This window comes from Gymnogyps californianus, chromosome 6 (assembly GCF_018139145.2).
Source record: "Gymnogyps californianus isolate 813 chromosome 6, ASM1813914v2, whole genome shotgun sequence".
Lineage (NCBI taxonomy): Eukaryota > Metazoa > Chordata > Aves > Accipitriformes > Cathartidae > Gymnogyps > Gymnogyps californianus.
Genome location: NC_059476.1, coordinates 9972517 through 9993240, shown reverse-complemented (window position 1 = coordinate 9993240; position 20724 = coordinate 9972517). Strand labels below are relative to the sequence as shown.

The 20724-nt window shown below is 48.4% G+C and overlaps 1 protein-coding gene across 1 annotated transcript in view; it reads right to left on the bottom strand.

Moving 5' to 3' along the window:
• AFAP1L2 (actin filament associated protein 1 like 2) overlaps positions 1-20724 on the bottom strand; it is a 73183-nt gene that overhangs the window by 8777 nt on the left and 43682 nt on the right. The window contains 9 exon segments of the mRNA XM_050898851.1: positions 219-308; positions 898-1077; positions 1654-1859; positions 4823-4906; positions 8493-8583; positions 10709-10711; positions 12991-13082; positions 17721-17798; positions 18316-18444. Of these exon segments, the coding sequence (XP_050754808.1) occupies positions 219-308; positions 898-1077; positions 1654-1859; positions 4823-4906; positions 8493-8583; positions 10709-10711; positions 12991-13082; positions 17721-17798; positions 18316-18444 (953 nt within the window).

Below are 20724 nucleotides of genomic sequence, written 5' to 3'. Positions count from 1 at the left end.
CTGAGTCAGTTTTGGGGGAAAGATGTGGCAACAAAATTAAGATTGCAAAGGAAAATTAAGATTGTTCCAATACTGCTCCTTTTCAGCAGAACAGGGGTCTGGTTACACTCATATCAGTCTTCACTCAGATAAAATTACTGCACCTACAACTATTATTTATTAAAGGAATAGGGTGGAAAAGCCTAAGTTCTAGTTCTCTCTGTAGAGACAAGGTGTACCTTTGGGTAACTGAGACGCTGTGAATCTGGGACGTACTGGTTGCCTTCACTGCCTCCTTCGCACAGCAGACCGCTGGTCTCCTGGATTACCTGTGCAGCAGGGGAAGCCATAAGCCTGTGAGAGAGCTCCAGTAATAGGATCAATACTTCTCCCCCACCCAGGACAGGCAAAACCACAGCAGCCTGAGACACCCACGGTTTATGTTCCCTGCGACCCCAGGTACTTTCCTGGTGTTGCAGCAAGCAGCCACCAGAAACTGTCGGATCCAAGTCAGCCGGGGAGAGGCTGCCAGCAAAGGCAGCCCCAGCACCTTGCAGCCCCGCTGCTGCCCCGGGCTCCACGAAGGCTCCTTCTTCTGCTGCCGTCTCAGGGAAAGGGCCACATCTCCCCCTGTCCTCAGCCAATTCATGCTGGGCACCCACCCCAGACATCCCTCCTGCCACAGCAGCTGGGCTGGGAGGTCCCTCCATGGCCTCCCGCGCACAGAAGGCGGCAGGGAGCTGCAGGAATAAGCTATCCCGGGACATGAAAATGAAACGTGTATTTGTATACGGGCTTGAAGTTAGGAAGGGAGGCAGAGCACACAAGGACAAGACTGAGATAAGATATGGTCTCCCAGCAAAGTCAGGGTAGAAGCATGGGAGCACCAGCGGGGCAAGCCCTGAAGGTGCCACTGACCCTGAGCCACTGCTCTGCCTGGTCTTTACTCTGCAGCCCCAGCACGATGACGTCGGCATTCATGGGGATGATCTTCAGCTTGTGCTCTTTCTTCCTTACTTGCTTTTCCTTGTGAATGACAGTGCAGCCCAGCAAATTCACGTCAAGCTGAGGGCTGTGGTCTTTGGAGCTCTTGTAGCACTGGGGAAGGAAGATGGGAGGGTAGGTAAGAGGCTGAGGAGGAGCTTTCCCTCTCGCTCGCTGGCGTGAACTCAACCCTAGAAGTGGCTCAGTGCAACCACACGCATTAGAGTGCACTGAACACAGGAAGGTCCTACAGGTCCTACAAGGCTGTGATGTCTACAGAGACTACATACAGGACACCTCTGCATGTACAGATACACATACATCTATGTACATGCATATATAGTCTGAAATACCTCTCACAGATACTGCTAGAGGGTCAAGTATGCGGTTAGCCAGTGGGATAAGCATCCCTTCCTGCTTAACCACCTCAGAAAGTTTCCCCAAAAAGCATCTCTAGGCGTTTTGGGAGTTTGGCCACAAATGTGCCCTTGTGTGCCCCTCAGCAGCCCCATGCCCACATCGCTTCTGAAAATGGAATGAGATCCCCAAACCTCTGGGACATGGTTTTTGAAGCATTGCTTCTAGATGTACTTTGTTTTTGCCAGCTAGTTAACATGGCCTGAGGTGCCACTTCCCTCCCCAGCTCATGAAAATAGGTTGTTTTAGGCAGAGAGTGGAGGATCTACCCACCAGCAACCTGGTGTCCTTGATAACACACAGCTGTTTTGCCCACTGTCCCAGCCACTTCTTTCTCCACAGGAACGCACAGATGCGGGCATCCTTCATCAGCTCAATGGTGGCCTCCGTGGATGGCCACTGATGGGTTGCTGACTTGCCTTTGCTGCTCTCTTCTTCATCATAAGATTCATAGGAGCTACTAACGGCTTCACCATCTTCTATAACAAAAGCAAAGCTCTATCATTAAATACATTTCTAGAACAACTCTGAGCCTATTGCTTGCCTCAGCCATGCTCACACATGCAAAAGCTTCCAGCGTAGGGACGTGTCTTTTGAGGCTCTCCTACAGAAGGATAATCAATAGGAAAATAACCCTCATAGATCCTTTTTTCTTTCTAGCCCAATATTAATCTCATCGCAATGTTTTGTGCCTAATAGTCTCAGTTAGCAAACACTCAAAAGACACTTAGCAGTTGATCACAAATTCGAGAACATTCCCTTAGATGTTTTCTGATGTTTGCTTCTTTTTTTCCCCCCCAAAGATGCTTTTTCTACTTTCCACTTCAAGCCAAACACTCACAGTTTTTAAGGCAACAGCAAGCTACAATCAAGCCCTTGTCCTCTGAATGTCAGAAGTAAAAATGGTATTTGCGAGGCCATGCAGCAAGCAATGATATATTGTGTTTGAGATGGCATTCCACTTTCCCTCTCTGGGCTAACAGCGCTCTCTCTCTACTCGGCATCTAAGTGACAGCAAGGGGCTTTGAAGTAATACACTGTTGCAGCAGCAAAAATTAGTCATGAGTGGCAGCTGTAAATAACAGTAATCACATTTTTCATGTTCATTCTTAAATGGATTGCTACATTATTAGGATGAGTTGGGATTTTCAATACCCAGCTCTACTGTATTGTAGGTTATTGGAGTTTTCAGCCGACAGGAACAGCTGGTCGTTGGTACCAGACTCATCAGAAACAATGAAAATGTTCCCACTGACTGCAGGGGAATTTGCAATGCTCTGCTGGTGTTTACAGTACGGCTCTTATTCGCAAGGTAAGCTCACATAGCAAGATGGTAAGATTTGGGCAGCATCTGTGTAGGGTTTCGCATTCTTGTCCTACCAAATAGCACGGAGGAATATCGTTAAGTTTCTCCTACCAGAATTTAATCTAATTTTGATTCTCATCTGTCCTGGTTAGAGTTAATTTTCTTCCCAGTAGCTGGTACAGTGCTGTGTTTTGTATTTAGGATAACATTGATAACACACTGATGTTTTAGTTGTTGCTAAGCAGTGGTCAAGGACCCTTCAGCTTCTCATACTGCCCTGCCAGTGAGTAGGCTGGGGGCACAAGAAATTGGGAGGAGACACAGCCAGGAGAGCTGACCCAAACTGGCCAAAGGGATATTCCATACCATATAATGTCATGCCCAGTATATGAACTAGGGGGAAAGCTGGCCAGGGGCTGCTGCTTGGGAACTGGCTGGACATCAGTCAACAGGCGGTGAGCAATTGCATTGTGCATCACTTGTTTCGCATATTCTAATTCTTTTATCATTATTATTATTATTCCCTTCCTTTTCTGTCCTATTAAGTCATCTTTATTTCAGCCCACAAATTTTACTTTTTTTTTTTTCCCCCGATTCTCTCCCCATCCCATGCAGGAGGAGGGAAGTAAGCAAACGAACAGCTGTGTGGTGTTTAGTACCACATAAAAGTAACATTATCAGATTGGTGCAAAATAAAGAGAGGAAAAGCAGCCAGAAAAGAGAATAAAAAGCATTAGGAGCTTCACTGAAGAACATTTAAGTTGAGTTTATTTGTTCTTAAAACAAAAGGAACTGAGATGTGGTAACAAAGCTACAGCCTTACCCCCAAGTGAAATCTCACTCTATAACATCCCTCAAGTGATCAAAGCTGCACCAATTAAACTTATTAAAAAGCAAATACTCCCTTTTAAAGTCTCTGAATGGTGCTGACAGCTCACCATCTCCATACCCTCAACATATTGGACTGTCCATCTTTTATGGGAAAAGATTACCCCTTCAATGCATTATCCCTATGCAGACCTTGTCCACAGGCACCCTGGGCAGAAATTCAGATGGAGTAAAAGTGTTGAGGTTTCTCATCCCTAGAAATACCAAGAAGCTGAACCTCTACACTGCTAGGGACCCTTCCTTATGCAGTAGCAGCAAGGATGCCTAAGGGAACCTCATCTTCTAAGTCTCCCTCCTCATCAACATGGGGCTATTGCTAACTGCCCCTCTGGCCCCTTTTGGATGTCTCTGGTGCTCCTCACCTAGGCATTAGGTCTCAAGCTGCCACACCTCTCTGCTGGGGGAATAACAGTTTTCTTCCATGCTCTCAGTAGGAGCCCTGGCTGCTCTTCTATGCATCGCCCACAACCACAAGTGCCTCATGAGATGAGCTCTTCTCTACTTGAAGAGCTGCAGCTGTTGCTGGCTCAGTGACACTGCTACGGCCTCATGATGGAAAGGCGTTTTCCAGGCTGTGTAGTTGGCCAACTGGGACAAACGTTGCTTGGGTGACTTGAGACAACACTGTCGTCACTACTAAGGCTCACTCAATCCCAAGTCATACAGCTCAGGCACAGTACAAGGTCTCCATTTCCACCTGCTGGCAGTTTAAACTAAGACTACAGTTTTATTCTCTCATTGCCATGACATCAGTGGCAGCCATGTTCTTGGATATCTTTACCTAATCCACCTCTGCTTTCCTGTTTGTCTTCCCACAACCTCCCAGGGAGCTAAATCAATACCATGATGCAGGAAGCTCCAACCATCTTGTACGCCAGAGCTGCCTCTGCCTGAGCAGAGCACCTTCAACATTCACTGAACGGCTACTTGTCAATACAGCCAGTGTTACCACATATCAGCTCCACATCAGTGATCAGAACCAGGGGAATAAAGGCTAGGGAAGTTCTCTTCATTGTTGTCTTGAGCACAGGGAAGGCACAAAACATGCTGCCTTGTGTATATCCAGCACGGGCAGAGAGAGGGGAGAGTATGTATATTCATGCACATAATGGGCAATGCCAGGGAGAGGCACTTGATCATCTTTGATAAAACTGAGTTGTTGGGCTTGTTTTGTTTTGTTGTTTTTTTTTTTTTTAATTAAAAAAACCCAAACAACCAACCACTTCAGGTTTCGAAAGCATGCCATACCCATCGTTATTGTGGCATAAATAACGCCCTCAGTAACCTGCAACCCTGGCCTGGGTCCAGCCGCAGCAAGCCTACCAAAAAGACCTGCACAGTCAAAAGGAAAGAGAAAGAGAGACAAAGAGAGAAAGCCACAGATAAGCAAATGCGGAGAATGAGGGCGTCAGTCTGGCTCAGCCCCGCACTCCCCCCTCGGCCGGTGAGGCTGCCCCGTCCCTGCTGCCCATGGAGGAGCACGCCGTATGGCGAGACTTCGAACGGGGACAAGGCGAGACTTTGAACAGAGACAACGTTTTCATCCCATCCCCTCAAACAAGGCAACTCCCTTTAAAACAGAATCACCATTATTTAATTAAAATCAGCCAGGGCAGATGAGCTGTTTCAGCCTGAATGATTATTGCTCAGTTGCAGTCATGTTGCCCCTTGCATTTTCACTGTTTATCACACCCTTCAATTATGCAAACGCAGACGAGGACGATAAGGGTTTAACACATTTCAGCCCAGGAGGAAAGGGAAGCAGCAGCATTTGCCAGAGCTGTAAAATGAAAGGCAGAGGCATCCCCAGCGGAGGGGCAGGAATCCTGCCGATGAAAGAGGGACCCTGAGGCCCAGCGGTCTCGCCTGCCCACTTTATTTTAATTAATTCTCCCACAGTTTGTTACAGTGCCTCACAGTCCCACCTCTGACGCTGCACGAATCGTCTATCTCGTCAGCTCATCTGGAGGCTTGCTTTGATGTCCTTTCTTGGCAGTGCACCCACTAATTTTAGTGGTGTTCCTATTTTTGTTTGATTTCACTACGCCCATTTGTTTGGGGACGCATGGGTGTCTTCCAAGGCTCGCGCTGTAATTCTGTCAGAAACACCACCAACAGCTCCCTGGACCCCCGGCCCCTTCCCTACCCAGCTTGTGGGGAGAGGGGGGTGAGCACAGAGGGCTTGGGGGGTTGCTGCAGTCAGGCTTTAGCATCTTTGGCCAGGGCAAACCCATACATGCCCAGACTGCCCTTTAGCAACAGCAGTCACACCAAGGTCTCAAGGCAGTTGCTAGCAACGAGCATCACTCCATGTAGGACAGGTACAGGGTACTACTGCCATCTGATAAGGCAAGAGGGGGGAAAAAAAAAAAGGGATGGGGAGCCCAGTTTTGTACTTGTTGAACAAACAGGCAGGACCGAGACCTGCAGGTTTGTCCAAGTGCCATGGGATTTGAAGCCTGATCTCAAGGCAAACCAGGGCACCAGCAGCTTCCCAGCATCGCTGCCCAACCTCCCCTCCGCACAGCATGCCATGCTTCACCCTCTCCTGAGCCCCCGTAGCCTCCTCTTGCCACATACCTGCTGCTCCACATCTCTCCCTGCTCCTTCTCGCTCACCCCAAGGCACCACCTCAAACATGAGGTTTCCAAAAAGCACAGAGATTCTTGGTGACATGACGCTGCCTTCCTTCTCATGCAAACCACCTTAAAAGCCATCGGCATTATAGCACACCAGTTGGTTTGTGTCTAAGGGACCTGCCAGGGCCTGCAGAGGGGACCGGTGGTTGAGCCATCACAGGAGGAAAAGGCGCCACACACCTCAGCGCTGAGGGGCTGCCTGGACTTGCACGTCCCATCTCTGCTTGCTTCACGGGCTCTTATCTCCACTTATGTCTGCGATACTGGTCGGTAAAACACTGAGCCTGCTGGTCAAACAGCTAGTCACAGCAGCCACAGACTGCCCCATCAGCGCCCAGAACTACCTCATTTTGACAGTGGATCAAAACCCCATCATATGGGGTTTTTTCCTCTCTTTTTGCAGGGCTCTGATCTCGTTTCCTTAGGCATCTGACCGGTCTGGATTTCAGTGGACAGTGGGTGTATTTGCATCTTTGAGCAGCAGGTTACCAAGGAAAAGCAGAGGTTTAAGCTGGGTGTGTGCTTATCGCTCCTGATATCGCTCCAGAGCCAAGGCTCTGAACCCCACATGAGTTTATGGAGCTGCCTGGATAACATAACCTGGGTTTCCCAACACACAGGTCCATGGCCATACTCCAGCTAATCCAGTGTATGTCTTTACATGCCATGGCTGTTAGCACATTATCCACTTTCCCCATGTGCAGCAGGGGAAAAAAAAGTCCATTTATCTTACAGTGCAGGCAACTGGAAACCCCCCACGGGGACAAGGCTGCAGCGACCTGTGCTGCCCCGGCTGCAGCAAGGCTTCGCCCCTCTGCGCCCCGCACATCGCAGCCCTGACCTCAGCCAAATAACCCAGAGCATTTCGGAAAAACCGAGCTGGCACCTAACTACACATGGCAGAGCTGGGGGACTCTCCTCCACACCAAATGGCACGTTTCACCCCAGCCATGATGAGCCTGCACCTTTTCCCACCTGAGCTGGGCATGATGTTCCTGTTCACCGCTGTAATGCGGCTGCAGCCAAAACAGGAATGGTTCAGGGAAATGAAGATCTTTCTAGATTTCCCTTTTTTGTTTAGTACTGTAACTCCTAAGCCTTCGTGAGAACAGTGACCCACACTAAGCTACAAGCTGTCCAGGAGTGCAAGATGCACACATGCAGCGAGGGCTGTTCAGATACGTCAACCCCCAGCCACTTCAAACAGTGGCACCACTGGTGCTTCCCTGCCAGGGAGCTTCAAAGCCCAGTGGTGCACCCTGGGGCTGGAGAGGACTCAGCTTCTCTCGTAAGCAGCTCAGATTCAACAGCCAAGGGTTTAGATTCAAATCTTTTACCCTTAACTCATTTCTTTGCTTGCCTTAACTCTCCCTGCTCAGCTCTGCCCCACGCCACATATGTCATTGCACCCCACTCTGCTGCAGTCAAGGCTGATGAGCACAGATCTGCTTCTGCAGCAGAGCGATATAATCTGTCTCATTTGGGCTTAAATGGATTATAAAGCGATGACAAGATCAGCTCTACTATCAGATCAGAGGAAGGTAATCTCTCATGAAGGGTGTTCACCAGAAGAAGGATACAGGAATACATCTTAAAAAGTGAGAATCTGGGAGCTCAGCCTGCGTGCAGCAGTCTCCTCCCGAAGGGGTGGGGAGCCCACAGGTGACAGGTATCGGTGGCACTGCTGAGGACATTGCTGGGAGGTGCCAACCCAGGCGGCGAGCGAGTGTGTGCAGAGAGAACCCACACACTGTCCCCTCACACGAAGTGTGGCTTTTTAATCAAGTTTACAGATGGTTAAACTGCCACAAGAGACAGAGCTGAATAAATAGCCAATTATAAAAATGGTTATCACATCCAACAGACCAAAAGAGTCATGGATTTTGAGCCCCAAAGGGACGATTAGAGCACTAGGACATGAATGCAAGCCACCACAGCTTCACCGCTCACTCAACAGAAACCTGCATTTGACTACAGCCTATCTGCCAGAAAACCATCAAGACAAAGAAAACCCAAAATGGTTTATAATATTTTACAGTGATGTTATATTAACCCAGGTGTACTACTTATTTCTACAGGAAAGTTAAAAATTTGAGTAATTCAGTAGCATTTTCTTTCCAACTAGCATTAGATCTGTAATATCAAGTGTGACCAGCATCAGAAAATAAATTTGTCACATAAGCTGCAAGAAATGTCCACGCTTTCATTTACTCATTCTCATAAACCTCAAGTCCTCCATCTCCCACATGAAACCCCCCAGAGAGTTAGCTGTGATATACCATTTACAGAGACATCATATGGCTCAGCCTCTTCATAATATCCCTCTGGGGATTCGATCTTGGGGACTGGAGGTTGTTTTGTTTCGGGAATCTGCAGAATAAATAAATAAAAGCAGCATGATTTAAGGTAAAAACAGATCCTTGAAAACAATGGGGCATCCTTTTTTTTTTTAGCACTAAAGTGCATCTGAGTGGATGAGATCTTTCAGATGTGTACACCAGGATTTTCATGTAAACTGGTTGAGATGACAGGGAACAAAGACTGCTGAGGGTTTCCAGTATACAGTTAGCTCAAATATAAAGGTGTTCTTTGAAATTACTGTATAATTGCGTCGTAAATGTTATTTTCTTTAATATTGCTGAAAGCCCTGGGAAGATCAACTCATAGGTTTCCTCAAAAGCAACAATTGCAACCCACTGGCCTTACCGTGAACTGGGACTTCTGCCTGCTGCACCGACCCCGCCTAGGCTGCTCATCGTAACTGGCGATGATCGTCTGCGCTATTGATTATCTTAACAGGGAACCAGAAGGGCAGACATTTGGTGCAATCCTGGCTTTACACTGAGAAGTGCAGCCTGAGAGGTCGCTGGTCGTGTCTCCAAGTCTCTGACTGACAGCAAACCAACAGCTAAAAATCTCAGCTTTAGGAGCTATATCAGGAATCTTTAATTATGCTCTGAGCAAATAATGAAGGAAATGGATAAACAACACTGATGGAAAGTAAGCCTTTGAAAAGAGTCCAAGTGCTGGAAAATCCCTGTGGTGCCTGCCAAACCCCTCCCTAAACACAAGCAAGGGCTGGCAGGAAAAACAGTGCCTTGATCCTTTAGAAATACCAGCACATGGGGGGGGGGGGAGGGGCAGGAGGGGAAGGGAAGCTAAGAAACAAACTTTTTAATTTTCAAGTAATTCACATAGCTGTTGAACGTTAGACAGCGGAGCTGGAGATCACAGTAAGATGAGCGCACAGCTTATGCTCTTCCCAAAATACGTGGCATCCCATCTCCCATCATGACCTGACAGTAGCATCCCCCTGTTCCCCAGTGAGGTGTCCCCTCTCCTCGCCCAGGTCAAACCACCCTCGGTCATCTGACAACAGCATGCTCTGGCTCACAATGCTTCAACTGGCTTCTGACTGAGACCTGTGCAAACTCTGGATAGGATGTTCCGTGCGTGCAGGGCTAAAGCCCTGCTCCTCCCAGGAGGACAGGCAGAAGTGCAGGTCTCTCTCTGCAGAGACAGCAACGTTGAAGGTCGTGGATCATGCACGGTCCTTCATGCCAGCCCATATGATTGCTCGTGGTGGCCTGGAGAAGAGGGGCCAGCTGGGCACCAGCATTGCAGAGCAGTCTAAGGCAAGATCAGCCCCTTTGCAGGTCATGCCAGCATCATCAAATGCAGATTCAAAGCTGCCCATCCTGCCCTGGATGTTTCCACCAACAGGTACTGCTGCCCAGAAGTAGAAAGGAAGCTTTGAAGGAAAAGATTTTCTGGTCAGCAACTGCCCATGAAGGGGGATGCTGCTGAGCCTGTGGGAGCTATGTACCCTGACCACACTGGCCAAAATCACACATCTCTGCTCCCACATGAGCGATCTGCTCAAGGCTCTGCCAACCTCACAAACTTCTTCAGTGTCTTGGATGAAAACTCCTTCCTACATGGGTCTGCCAGATGCTGTGAGCACACTCTGAGCTTGCTTTCCAGAGCCACGTAGGACACAATGCCGGAAAACACTTGCCTCCAAACACTTAAAGGTTTAGGAACCTGTCCTAATGTGTTAAATTAAAGAAAAAACCCAAATCCAGCCACTACAAAGCTTTACTTAACCCCTTCCCTGGCCAGGGAACGTGTCTGCAATTGCCATCTGTGGTGGCCTCCTGAGTGTAGCCAGCTCTTACTGTGCTATGACCATAAACAAATTGCCTAAACAAAGAAACACTGTGGGTTTATTTGACACCATCCCACAAAAGGAGGTGGGGGGGAAGGGGCTGCTCTGTTTTGTTTCCTACAGACAATGGAAGCCAACAGGGACTAGGTGGGACTGCACCTCAGCTGCCCCAGAAGCTATTTTTTTCTCTTCTCTTTCCCTAAAGGCATGGAGTTGTTTTGTCTCTAGCTTAAGTCAAAGAGTATATACTGTGTTATCTAACCCAGGCTGGCCCTTGCAGAACATTTGCCTGTTGCATTACAGCACAACAGAGCATGCAAATAAAACCATCTTGGGCATCTGCATCCGCACTGCATGACTTTCTCAGTGGACAGCTTCGGAAAGCGGCAGAGCTGCCAGGGCTACCGCAGATGAAAGGTCACCGATGTCTGAGCCACAGCCTGCAGGACTCATTGCTTAAAGGTTGCTTTGGGACAAATCCAAAGAAACCAGTGGGATCCAGCTGGGCCACCCCTGTTGGGTTGCCTGTTGACTGTTGGTGTCAGCAAATACCAGGGACAATCTGCTGTGCAGAGCTTTATCACCAAATTTCTCCTGTGCCTCAAAAGGCAAGTGTAGAGCAACACCAGAGGGTGCCTTAACATCACCAAACTACAGAAAACTCCACAGAGATAAAATAGATATGTTCTGAGGTCCTCTCCTCACCTCCCCGTTTCTGTGTAAGGAGTTGTGCTCCCTCCTCCACCACCCACGTGGCCATGGCTCCTGCCTGCACCAGGAGCAGCAAACATGGACAGGGAAGATTCATTTCCCCACAGCAGCAATTTCCACACACTAACTGAGACCACATTAAAGCTCTCCCCAGCCCTACTCCTTGAAGTATGCTCAGATATCTTTGCTGCCAACAGCTCACTGACACTCATGCTCGCAGTAAGGAGGTACTTGATTGCTTTATCCAAGGGAGATTAGCTCCAGTGGTAAGCAGGTAGAAGAAGGTAGTTCCCAGCACAGGCCTGGGAGAAGACAGACAGCTTAGGTACCCTTCTCAGCTAAAACCCAAGACTGTTTTTTTCTAATTCCCTCATTTAACTTCCTGATTGCCCTATCAGAAAGCTGGGCTGCACCAAGCACAAGCAGAGATACCTTCAGGATAGCTGGCTGCTGCTTTCTCGGTTGTGCCTTCATTCCACCATCCGTCCTTCTGCCCATCTCCCTGCCACAGCCACCATCCCCTCCGGCTTTGAGAAACCCAAAGCCAAACAGGGATTCCTGCTCTGGTAGCTGCTCCCAGGTGACTCCAGCTCCAGTGCCATATCCCTGGCCAGCTGTGTGGGCAGAGCTGTCCTGGGGGCTTGAGCAGCTCCCAGCAGGCAACCCCACTTCATCCCAGGGTTTGCTGGCTGCATCCCATCCTATCCCCTCATTTTCCTAGCTCCTCCAGTTAACTCTAGCTGAGCCACATAGTCCCCTGGGCAGAAGTCCTGGGGCCTCACCCCACGTCCTCCTTCCTGGGAAAGGAGCAGATCCTCCTCTATGGTTGATGGATGCACCACCCCATCCTCCTCCCCATGCACACTCCTTGCCCTCCTTTCCTTTCACATCCTGAAATTCCAGCTACAGTGATTCCCACGTTGGATCAACTACTGAACAGCAACATCCGAGGTCTTGAGGATGACCCGTGTCTCTCTAGGACAGCCTAGCTAGCTTGCTGGCACAGAGACAAAATCCCACTGAAAGCTGATGGTGTTGAACTGGACCTTGGCTAGATTTGTAGCTGCCCTATGGAAAAATCTACAGTGCCAGTGACGACTCCTCGCAGACCTGTGGGCTGTACAGCCAGCATAACGCCCAGCACGGTCACCCAACCCACAGACAACACCAGACACTTCAACTGGAAGCAAACCTGATCTTCTCTGCTAATGGCCAAACTGTGCAAGGCTCTGCCAGCGAGGGAGATCCTGATGCTGCCTGGGGATCGCACCACCGCCCTGCAGCAGAAGGATTTCTGGCTTTTATAAGTTCATGTCAGCAGCCCAGGCACAGCTGCTTTACAACTCAGGGGAGATTTTCAAAGCCACAACTGAGAGCCATCATCACCTTTGTTTCTCTGAAAACCTCAATTCTCTTCCTTCTTTGAGCCTAGATTGCCATGTGATGGGCACGGGTTTCCCTGGCAGGGAACACAGCCTGTTTTGCACAGTGCTCCTGCACACGCACGGGAAGCCCAAGGCTCCCACAGCTGCCTGCTCCATCTGCGCACGAGCTTTGGGAACCCCAGGGGTTTCTGGATGCCCAGCCGCCCCGGAGCAAGGCCACTCTGCTGGGGCCACCAGCCAGCTGCAGCGCCTGCAGCAGCCACACGCTGCCCTGCAGTGTTCATAAAGACAAATGTACAGCTGGAAACCCGTACACTGGGGAGCCCCTAGTTGAATATTTTATTATTTTTTTAAATAAAGCTCCCCATGACTATTTACCTCACTAACATACACGGGCAGAGGTCTCTCCATTTAGCCATGCTGCACAGTACGTAACAAAAGTGAAGCCTCAGGGGGTTCAGATCCCCAGGCTGAGGGCTAGGCAGTGAAAAGCAAAGGATTTGCAAAATGTACCTTTGGAGGGGGGAGGTCCGGCAGGCTCTTCTGAGGAGGGGACGAATGCAGTCCCGAGTCTCCATTGGTCAAGGAGCTTCTCCGATCCAGGGCTGCAAGCCAGAAACACAATTATATGCATGACTTGTGGCATTTCCCAGCAGAGCACTCACTACCAGGGCTGTGCAGGAACAGCGAGGTGCTATTTCGGTAGGAAGCAGAGTGACAATTACAGGCAGCGCTGCAGGGCCACCATGTCATTTCAGGCCATACCCAGGAACGTGGCACTAGGAGACCCAGCAAAAGAGCTGGCCTCTGGTTGTAGGGCATGTTTTTCCTTCTGGAGGGAGAACTGTGAAGCCCAGACCCACTGCTGAAACTTTAAAGGGTCTTGAGAAGCAGCATGGGCAAACACTACACAGTATGTGGAAATCCATAGCACTTTAGTCCTTGCTGGCTCTGATCCCTGCTGCTGCGAGTAGACAGATCAGTAACTGTCCTCACCTCTGCTGCCTTTCCAGAAAACTAGAGCTGATACCACCCTGCTCCCAGAGCAAACTGCAAAGGTTGCTGCCTAGCTGGGCTGCACAACGGTTTATCAAAGCCAGCCAAGAACAGTAATTTAATCGCTATTGAAGGCAGAGTTGCTCTTGAAGCAGCCCAGGCCAAACATGTGAAAGGGCATATGGCAGCAAAACTGCTCCAGGCGATCTGCGTCTGCCTCTGGAAAGTCAGATCTTCCAAGCAGCTGAACACAGAGTGATTCAGTAGCTGGAAGGTACATTGAAGGCTCAGAAAACTTGTGTTCAGTCCCTCTTCCCCCACCACAGAACTCCTGGGTGGCCTCAAACAAGTGCCCAAATCCCACGACCTCTGAGATAGCGCAATGCAGCAATGCTCAGGAACAAGTGGGAGCAAGGCACAAATGGCTGAAAAATGAAGGACTTTGAAGGCATTATACTGTGCAGAGGGGAAGTCCCCTTTTACAGAGTGTCTCTTGCCAAATACTTTGGGAGAAATGAGGCTAAGGTATCCAGATATTGCAAATCTGGTAAATTAAGTGAGGGAATTAGGTCCAAAATCTGCAGCGAGTTGATGCTCCAGCTCCCTTAGTCACCTGTTGATGCTCCAGCCACATTCCTCGGGCACACACAGAAACCACCAATGCATTGCGCAGTGCCCAGCAGCGGTTAGTGCTGCGCTCAGAAGACATGGGCAGGAACTTTGCTGCATATTTCTGGGCTTTAAAAATAGAAGCTGGAAACCACATTACTTTCTCTGCGTCTGGGGCTCAGAAGCCACAATGACAGCTCTGCCCTGCCAGGCTGCAGCCAGCTCCTGGCCTGATGGCGCAAGAGCCCAAAACACGTCTCTTGTGACAAATTGCTCCCTGTGACGCAGGTCTCCTGGTCATCAGCACTGGCTAACTTCAGTAAGTCAGGAGGACACGCAGATCCATGGATCAATAGACACCAACTCCAAGGAGCTGTCTGCACCCTGAAAGTAGGGCTGCTGGATGCCTCGTAAGGTTCAGAGTAAAGCAGGTGAGCCTATGACACAGACTGATCGTGGGGAGATCCACCTACCAAAATATCCCATGATTATACTGCCAGAGTCATATCTACGTGCTGCTGTTGGAGGCTGGCCTTTCCTGTAAAGGACCAAGGAGATGGCACTCTCAGGGCAGACACCTTCCATCAGCAGCAGCTGCTGAGGTCATTGCTAGTTTTGGAAACACCAGAAACAAAGCTGAGATTTCCTAAAGCCCCAGTGGGCTACTCCCCAAGAGGGGATTATCTCCGCACTCATAGTTGTCCACACAGGGAACTTTTTAGGGGCCTCTTTAGCAGGGAGAAACAGAGAGGCCAACTCACATTCTCCTGCGTCAGGCAGAACCTCCCATGCTCAGCTCCACAGAAGAGAAATCATTGCAGCAGCAAAAACCACTGCCAAACCCTTCACAAGTGGCGGCCATCTGTTCTTGACTCTCCAGCAAACCTAGCAATCATCCCACTGAACCTCACCGTGCCAGGAAAATGCTGTTTGATTTCTGTACCAGCAGTTCCTCCTCCTCCCACCAACCTTGGAGCATGGGATGGAGACCACGGCTTCGGTCCTCACCCTGCTGGAAACCTGCCCACCTCCATGGACACGTGCCCACGTACTCCAGCTGAGGAGCAGAGCAGGATGCAATGGAACTTTGATTTTCAGGCTCTGTCCAGGAAGAACCATCCCTTTAACCTTCATCCTGACAAGACCCGTGGGAGATGTTACGGGGTTTTCTGTTCTGAGGTTGCAGAGGGCAGCTATCGCTGTGCCCAGCATATGGATAAAAGCACCTAATGCATGCTTTCTGTATGGTGACCCCACACAGCATGTGCTGTGCATACCCCTTCCTTCTCCTGCTACACAGGTCAGCACCACAAATCACAGACTGTTTCCTTACTGGGGTGGGAGGGAAGGAGTATTTTTTCCTAGACAAGCATTAACACTTTGCAGGTGTCTTCTGATAAAGATGTCTCTCTAAAACCCGGAATTTAGAGAGAATTTAGAAAAGGGAAGGAAGAAGAAAAAAATAGCCAAGAGCCTGCTAAAATTCATGTCTGTACTAACTGTTACTTATCTGTGCTCTCTGTTCTTTGTAAGAGTGAATGTCTCCCGGTATTTGGGCTAAGGGGACCACAGTGTGCACCACCAGGAACCCTACACTGTGCATCAGTCCCACCTCCCAGACTCCTGCACCTCGATCCCTCTGTGCTGACTTCCAGAAGGAGATGGCATTTGGCTCACTGAAGAGCCCCATGGACTTGCAGGGTAGAGACTTGCTGTGTTTCTCAAGTAAATGAGATCAAGTAAGTGATGGTGCCTTCATCACTGACTGCAGTGAATTCAATTACTGTGCCATAAAAAGGCATCTCAAAAGCAGCGTACTGTTCAGCTTAAATCGTTACCGATGAAATTGGAAGTAGATACAGTGAGTAGTGAAATATGGTTTTTGCAGAAATAGCACATTTTAAGGTTTGGAGGGGGGACTTTTGGAGCTGACGTATTATCACTTTGGAAAGCATTTCATCCTGTGCTGCTAGAGCACACTTGAGCGCAGCTATGGTGGTGAAGAAACCCTGCAGGGCATGAGAGGTCCTGTTGATCTCAGCCACAAAAGTGCTGTCACCACATCCCATCAAAGGCTTTTGGTGAAACAAAGTGCACAGAGCAGTAGTAGATAAAAGGAGTAAATGGAGCTGCATGATCGCCAGGAGATCCATATCACACCCCCTACCACCAGTGGGTGCTAGGGCCCCCTCCACCCGCTAAACCTGAACCTGCAGGTCCCACCACTGACCAGACAGGCACAGATCTCTCCATCCAGTTACAGAGGCAGGATCAGGGCTGTACACCCAGCTGCAGCTATGGCTAAGATCCCATACATATCTCACTGACTTCAGCATTTCCAAATAACTCAGAAGTTTTACTTGGAATAGGGAGGTTGTTGAAAACAGAGAAAGAGAGAAGTGCCAGGTCCCACAGGGAGCAACTGAGTGGGTAGGCTCATGGCCTTGAGAGGGAAAAGTCTGAAATAAAAGAACCAACTCTAAAAATAAATTGTCTGAAATTTGCCCCCGTGTTTCAGCATGGTGGATCAGTGCAAGCCTTGTTTTATCCACCCAATGAGAGCTTATATAAAGAGATGTTTCTGTTGCTGCTCAGCTGCTGGGAGCTACCGGGAGGCTGTGCAATCCTGTTATAGAGCATTACAGCATCACCCAGAGGGCCCTGTCTGGAGATCACATTGGGGCTGCATGTGTAATCTGGGAGGACATCCTGTCTTCAGGGTTGTTTGAAGTTAACCTAAATTCAGCTGCAGGTAGTTTAAAAAACCAAAACCAACCAACCAAAAAAAAAAAAAACCCCACCACAAAGCAATAAAACCAAACCAAACAACTCTGGAAGTGGAGGTATCCCAACTATTGCAGGACCAGCATGTCAACAGCAGGCTGCACTGATGCGTCCTCTTGTCTCATCTATTTAGATCGGAAACTTTGGGGCAGGGTCAGCCTCCGACTAGGTGTGCATTAAGGAGACTGTGTCACTAATACTCTCACTCTACGCAATTATCAAAAGCAGCTTTTATGATGAACTTCAAAGAGCAAGAACATTTTTAGACAATTATGTTCTTTGCCACGTTACAAATTCAGAACCTGGGAAATCTAAATTGGAAATGAATATTTTATCTAGGTTTAATTTCTTGGCTTGTACACCGCAGAACTTTTGCATCCCCCGGGAGATGAAGGTGCTCTGCCCGCACAGATGCTGAGGGTGCATTCTGTGCCCGGGAACGCTCCTCACAAGGCTGTGATGACACAGACTCTCTGGGATAGTGCAGGGCAACACACTAAAGACGACACATGCTTTCAAGGTCTCAAAGAGGTGAAGTGACTTGTTTTGTGGCCAAAGGAAACATGAGGGCTTCCTTAAATATTTCAGGCACTGGAGCTTCAAGCCTTAGAAGGCAACATTTTTATCCCAAAATAACACCCTCCGAAGTGCTACTTCCAGGAATAACCTCACAGCGTTGGCAAGGACCACTATTTCTAAGGGAATGTTATGAAAATGGCAGTCCTTCCACTCCATCAACTGCCTCAGCCCTCAGAGCTGCCAGAGAGGCCTCCATCAGTAAAGCAAGGCTCTAACTGCGTGTGCCTTCATCACCCCGTTAGACATGATGCAACCATTAATCTTCAGCTCCCTACCTTTGTCTTGTTTCTCCTGGTCACCCTGCTGTTTATGGATGGTCACTTTGTTCATATAAATATATTCCTCATCGCCACCTGCAACCAAAGGGAAAAGTGAACTCTTTACCCACCCGCTGCTTTCACGTTGCTAAGTTTTTCCACAAAAACAGATGTAAAAAGTGTCTCTGCTGAGTACATTTGGGGAGAGCATGTTGATTGAGGCAATGTGCAGAAAAAACCCCAAGCAATAATAAAAAGCAGAAGAATTAAATGCTTTATAGTCAGGAAATTCCTTAAGTTAAAATTTCTACTTAAACATTAACTTGGCCAAGCAGTACATCCTGTGTATCTTACAAAGTGGATTAAATAAACTTAAGGTTTAATAAGGAAAACAGAAAGGATCAGGAATCTTGGGAATCCTTTGCTTGTAAAGCTGGACACATAACTATAGTAATTTTACATAAACAATTAGAGGTCACTCCAAAAATAATCTCCGTTTCATTTTCTCCTTCTAATTTTCATGTCTCCCCTTCCCACCAGCCTCCAAGAAAATGTTGCTTCAAGACCCCATAGCAATTCCCACGAGAGCCCAGTTGGTTTTCCTTGCCCGTACCACTGGACTTGGTGTAGACCCGCAGAAGGTCGGAGAGGAAGCTCTTCTTCACAACGGCAGTGCTGCTCAAGTTCTCCTTGTCCAGTATCCTCAGAAAATCTTCAAGTTCTGTGAGCAGCTGCTCGAGAGCTACAACAGCAACAGAGACAACTGATGGCAAAGCAGTTGGGTGGCATGTCAAAAGAGGACATACATTAATTCTGTATTTTCCGAGATCCTTTGCATTTTTCTGCCCAGGAATAATCCATATTTCATTTTCCAGCTTGAACCCTCCCTCTAGTTTTGAAAAGAAAGTGGGTGCCAAAACCAAAAAGGCCCCAACTTCCCTTACTCTGTTCATACATCGACAAAATCCCATGTAAATACCTATTCTTCCGATAGGACTTTTTGCTCAAGGGGGGAAAGCCTGGAGGGATTTTGAGCATTAGGGCTGAGATTACGCAAAAGCAGCTAGCAAGATCTTGATACTTGCATCTTGAGTCCCGGCAAATATCTTTCAAACCTCACTTGGATTGAGATCTACCAAAGACCCTGCTTTTTGCTTCCTCTTTCCAAGCCTCCTCCTCATTTCTCTGTCTCTAATGATTTGAAAACGTTTACGTGTGTCTCCCAAAAAGAGACAAAAAACCCCCACCCCAAAACCCCCACATACATAAATCGTAATTCAGTACCTTCTCAAGCCATCTTGCTTGGGTAGTGACCACAGAGATCACTGTACCACGTGGAACTGAACACCCAAGACCGAGCAGCATCTCAGACAGCCTCAGGAAAACCTGCCGTACCAAAGACATCCCTGCACACCCACAACAAGCAACTCAGACACACCACTCCCCAGCACTGGCGGCTAAGCCAGGCTAATAGGTTTGTTTTCCTCCTGAGGAGGTGCTACTCAGCTCTGCCACCGACAAATCACTTCTCTGACAGAGCTCACGCTGAAGCAACAGGCATTTAATTGCTTGCTTTTGTTCACACTGAAGTTTATCGTGGGCTAATTAGCAGCAGTGGCAGGATGCCGTTCCAGGGAGGAAATAACAGAGTATTATGTGGAGAGAGGAAGCGCTGCGCAAGAATGACGGCGTGTGGGAAAAGCACGGAAAACCCAGGCGGGGCTGTTCCTCCCCTTCGGAGGCTCCCCTGCTACCCCACTCCATCGCTCCCCGATGCTAAGGAGCTGTGGGGGAGACGGGCAGTCAAGCTTGGGTTTGCCGCTGCCAGGCTGCAAACCAGGCTGTGACTCCTCAGCACACCATCAAGGAACGTGACATATGGATAATTTAACTGGGGCAATGCTCCATTCCCTTTACTTACAGCATTTCCATGCTGTGTGTTCCCATGGTACCCCCGAGAGTCACAGTTCACACCAATGAACTAGAAAAGTGTTAATATTTTAGTTTCACAGTGCAAAGCGTCTGAAGCATATCTAGTTTAAGTGCTACCACCTCCAAGGTCACAAAGAACATTTGTGTAAGAGCAGGAGAGAGCCATCACCTTCTTAGTCCCCCATCTTTAGCCACCAGCTGACCCTTCCTCAGGTGAATACATGTTAGAAGATTGACAAATAAAGCATAAGTTACACTGTAAAGGTTTATGTTGCTAGCCATTAATTGAAAAACATGCTACTGCTCTCAAACTGTATTAATCTTCACTAGCTTGATTGTAAAACAGTCTAATGACTCCAAATCAATCAATAACGGCTCCAGAGGAACCTACCAACTGGCAGTTCTTCACACTTCATTTTATACCCTCTACACCCAATTAATTCTTTTCTGGTCTGATTTAGGACCAGTAGGGAATGGAAAACACCTGTATCATGCTGCATTAACTTGAATGTTTTTGCTAGCTGCTCTTTTGCCCAGCTATAACTCACTGCAACCCAGAGAAAGCAAGAATCGCTTCAAGAAACAACAGCTTTTTTCATAAACTGTAAGGTAGTATTTGTTGACAACAATATCAGATGCCATTGATATCGTTAAACAACAAACTGTGAGCATTTGGTGTCAAACACACTCATAACCGGCTTCTCTCAAGCTTCAAGGACCCTGCTTCTCCTAAGTTTAAGGAAACTCCACTGGGGTAAATCAGCACCTTGCTATACTCATTCATCTGCTTCAGTGGCCCACTTCAGAAAATTTAAGTTGAGGTCAGTTCCTGCTGCTCAGGCCTGGTGGACAGGACATTTATGCGTCAGGGATGATATCAGAAGAAACAGCGCAACAAATACCTAACCTTAATTTGAAGTGTCAGAAGCGGGTCAGCTCCCAACAGCTGCCCACGTGGATGTCACGATACCGGGTTTGCAGGGAAAGGGGTATAATTCCCATTCCCTCCTCCACCCCCATGACTGCAGAAAATGACTTTATTCTTCTCCCAGGCATCCACAGCTAGCACACACACAGGGCCGAGCGCTTA